We start from the raw sequence: 4667 nt of genomic DNA, 5'->3' as shown, positions 1-4667 counted from the left end.
TATCTCAAAAATGCCACTGAAGTTACCCTTTAAAGCTTTTGTCAATCAGGACATCATAAACTGCACTGACTAATACTGCTTCTTCAGGTAAATTAAATGGACCAGAGAGTATAGTGGACACTGTTACTGGAGGTTTCTCTTGTGGAATAGACTTTTGAAGAATCACTTTATAGCCATACTCTCTATTAATTACTTCACCACTCTCTCTGTGTTTTGAAGTCTCAATAACATGAAAGAAACCTATACAAGTATACATGTACATGAACAAAATAAAATGAAATAATACCGTAGGGCACCTTTTTTCAAGGGCTATAAATTTTGTGGATTTGCAATTTTTTTAAAGATTCTCAAAAATCAAATTAATACGGTACAAAATGGCAGACGGCATAAATTTGCAAAAATTAAAATCCATGAAATTTGTAGCCCTCAAAAAAGGTGCCCTACAGTATAAATGTAAACTACAGACCTTTTAAAGAGTCTCCAAATTGTTCTATTAATTTTTGAATGGTGCTGTTGCTATCAGTCTGGCCAGTCTCATCCTGAGCTGCATTGTGTATCAGATAAGAATTGTAAATCAAAACAGCAACATCAAGAGGAATAGTAACTACTACTAGTACTTTACTAGCAGTTTTTAATGCTAATTCACTTCCTTCTTCAACGACAACTCGAGCAGCACCAATTACACCAGTAAATGCATTCACTCCACTAATAAAAGTTTCTTTTTTGAACGATTCAAGTGATTCTGCATACTTTGCAACTACAGTATTTAGTTGAATACTAAACTGCCGATCAAAAGTAACAAAAAACTGAGCGTTCTTCAAACGTTTATTGGATGCCACTTTTGATGCAATAGAAGAAACCAGATTGCCACCAGCACCCATAAGACTAATTGCACCGCCAGCAACAGCAACATTCAATGAAGCACCCCAAGTAGGAATAGCAAACAGCACACCGACTCCAATCATACCTCCTCCCACTATACCAGCTGCTGATGACATTATCTTGCTTATCCTTTCATATCGAACTATTTTCATCACCTCATCTTTATTCTCCAACAACACTTCTATTGTCTTGTGACGAATAAAATACCACATTGCATAACACAAATGATACTTCCTTTCCAGTAACCTAAAAATAAACATAAATCATAATTTTTAGAGTTATATAATATGACTTACTCATGAACATTAACTGCACAAGAAGTTGGCAAAACAAAGCATTCTTGAAGACTGTTATTATAGATACAAGTTGCTTTATCCAGTTGCTTAATCTGCTGCTTCATTTCTTGAAAGCATTGCTCCAGAGGCTTGCTATGACATTCTTCAGGTAGCAGATTGACAACAATAGAAGTAAGAGCTGGTGAAACATTCATAGATTTCAAATGCTTTACAGACACGACCAAAGCAATAGAATTATTAGGAGGATCAGGAACCACCAGTCGATCACTTGGTGGTTTACCATCATAGGCCAAATGAAAAAGAAAAAGCTTGGGGATTTTAGAGGCATCAGTGTCTTTAAAAAATGCAAAAATTTGTTCAAACGTAATGACTGTGCTATTAGCATCATAAAGATGATTTGTATTTCCTTTACTGAGAAATAATAATGCAAATGATGCCAACTGAGAATGATCAACGTGTTGAAATGCTTCAAAAAGGAAAAGAATTGACTCAAGATTGAGATTATTAAAGCAGAGGGTGCAAAAACCAAGACCTTCCAAAGCCTCTTTTAAAATAATGACCTGATCATTTTTTTCAGTGTCCTCTCTGACCTCCCCATAATTATCAATAATGATAGCAAAGTGGATCTCTACAATAAAAAAAACAGTTAATCAGGTTAGCTGGAATGAATAAATAAACTAAAAAAATGACTGCCCATGCACCCTGTATACATGCAGAATAAAAAGTATTGAAGTATTACTGATACTTACTGTGATTTAAACTAAATTTAGTAAACTTGTGCTTTTCTTTAATCTCATGAGAACAAAGTGAGAGAAAATGAACCACCCAATTCTCCCTATCTGGTAGGACCATAGGTTTACGGTTTTTGCGATGTGATTTGTACGTTCCAGCAACTGAAAAAGGGACATCATTGATATGAAAAGTATCCTTTAAAAACACATTTATTGCTTTAGATCGATGTTCAATTCTATGAGTAAATCGTTTCCTCGTTATTTCAGCCCAAGCTTCGTCATCATCATCAGGTGGTTCAGAGTCTGATTCTGGCTCATCTATATCTATTCGCTCATCACAATCTTCCTTGTTCGCAAAAGTGAGGACAAACACAACTCTTTCCCAAAACTTCGGGCCAAAGGCTTGATGAAGCTTCTTCATGGCAACTATATAATCATTCGTAAGTCGGCGATCAGTCATTTTCATACAATAGAGTATTAGGGTGACCTCTTGACATTTGCTCTTCATTTGTTGTATGTACCACTGCTCCTTTTGATGAATATCCTGTAGACCAGGTGTATCAATAATTGTAACATTAACCCCAGGAATGACATTAGAACATTGGTAGAGTCGGACAGTGCCTGTGCATGGCTCCGTATCAGCACCTTCTTTAGCAACTATTCTCTCCAAGTCAATGATGCTGTTGATAAGTGCTGATTTACCAGCACCAGTTTTCCCAAGAACAATAATTTGAATATCCTTTGTATATTCTACTTTAGCATCTGTAAGGACTTGTTTTAAGGTCTTCATGGCTCTCTGATCTGAAAAGAAACAAATACTTTGAATTTATGTCACTTTTAACATACATGTACATGTACATACAGTAATGGTAACTGTTATTACTGCATGTTACAACACGGCTACTATCAGTAAATAGATTACACACTTGGGCATTTATTTATTTCTTTGCAAATCTGCCTTACATGTAAATTTACATGTATAGCTACATATACTGACAGATTGGCAAATCCAAAAAGGCTAATATAAAATCTGCCAATTTTGGTATGATATTTGTGAATCATAAGCATAGCCATTCAAATCTTTGTTAAAATCCCCCAATATTATGGTTGGTAAGGAATGATCAATATTATTTAATAAAGTATTTAATACACACTTGGAGATCTGTACAATAAAACAATCTGCTGTTGTAAAACAGCGACTTCGCAGAGTATATGATCACTCAAAAGCAACTAAGTTTATTACAAATCACTGAAAATCATACTAACACAAAAAACTAGAACTTGACAAAAGGTTCCACAACACATAGCAACTTATATGTACATTACAAAACCACAATAAAGAGTCCCAATAATAACTATACAGATAGCAGAACAGCCACAAAAAGAATACCTACATATAGAACATACAAGAGTATTCAAGATGGTACACATAGACACACATCAATACTATTACACAATACTAATTACAATAATAATGATATCTGTAAAACACAATTGTAATGTAATTTTAATGTGCTTGTTTCATTCCGAGTATGCTCAATGACACATGGTCACAATATAAAAGCCACTGATTACTTGTACAATTTTTGGGGACATGGGCAAAATAAAATCCAGTGGTACGTACAGTAGGTGCTTTTTTTCGAGGGCTGCAAATTTCATGGATTTTGTGATTTTTAAAAGATTCACAAAAATTACTTCCGCAAAATCAAATTAATACCATACAAGATGGCAGACAGCATAAATTCCCAAAAAAATGAATCTACAAAATAAAAATCCGTGAAATCTATAGCCCTCAAAAAAGACGCCCAATGTATTTCATCGTATAGTGGAAATAGTTAAAATAATTATTTTAAAGTCTACTCCCTTTCATCTGAACCCTGGCTTTTATCCATTAATAAATACAGTAACTCACATCCACATCGTACTTGTGGTTTTGGAATTGTTTTTGTTGCATGGAAGCCGTGCAGCTATGCGCTAATCAGCAGCTGAATTCATTCTGGCTGTTCTAGCTGCATAATTGTGGTCAAAGGTATGTCATTGAGTTTATAAAGGGACATCCAAAAAAGGCTAAGGCCTTGTCATTTTGACCCGATCTTTTTTCTAAAGAACAGGAAGGACCTAGAGATTCTAATGGTGCAAACAAAAATTTCTAAATTCCATGTTTATCAAAAGCCATAACAAAAAATCAATAGGTCAGGTGAAACTGAACAGACTTTAGTAATGTCGTTATCACTTAAGGTAAAGTACACGTACACGTATGTACATTATTACATAGCACTTTATTTTGGAAATTTTGCTGTAAAATTGTAATTGGCAATTTTTAATTTAGCAATTTTTGTGTACACATGCATTACTGAGCAATGTAAGCAAGCGCATTAATGATTAGCGGTTTTAATATTGGCAATTTGCAAGCCAACTGCCAAAATAAAACTTTGGAAAAATAATAGCCACATCAAAGGTGCCGCCTGGTTGTAAATATTGTACATATGACCTGAAACGGGTGTTAATGATATTCAATAGGTCTGACAATGATATCTGGCAACGATTTTTTTGTTATTTCCTTGCAATAACAAAGAGAGGAAGACTAAGACTTTTTATAGTCTTCAGAACATCGGAGAGTTTGATATGGCTGTAAGTATAAAATATATTGTATATAGTATAGCCTTCTTGATCTATAGCAGCTAGCATATGAGACCTCGAAGGCATACTATAATATACACTAGATATAGCACTATACAGTATAACTGTAGTGTGACCT

General features: G+C 34.5%; 1 protein-coding gene across 1 annotated transcript; it reads right to left on the bottom strand.

Annotated features, from left to right (window-relative positions):
- Positions 1 to 9: 9 nt before the first annotated feature.
- On the bottom strand, positions 10 to 3046 carry LOC109585112 (uncharacterized). Its single transcript, XM_020001061.1, has 4 exons — positions 1928 to 3046; positions 1179 to 1806; positions 467 to 1128; positions 10 to 240 (listed from the first exon to the last, which is right to left on the bottom strand). Exons 1-4 carry the CDS (start codon positions 2697 to 2699, stop codon positions 23 to 25), a joined length of 2280 nt encoding a protein of 759 aa, XP_019856620.1. The 5' UTR covers positions 2700 to 3046; the 3' UTR covers positions 10 to 22.
- Between the last annotated feature and the right edge of the window lie 1621 nt (positions 3047 to 4667).

The sequence above is a fragment of the Amphimedon queenslandica genome, unplaced genomic scaffold, assembly GCF_000090795.2.
Source record: "Amphimedon queenslandica unplaced genomic scaffold, v1.1 AMPQUscaffold_13118, whole genome shotgun sequence".
Lineage (NCBI taxonomy): Eukaryota > Metazoa > Porifera > Demospongiae > Haplosclerida > Niphatidae > Amphimedon > Amphimedon queenslandica.
This window is presented reverse-complemented; position numbering and strand designations above follow the sequence as displayed.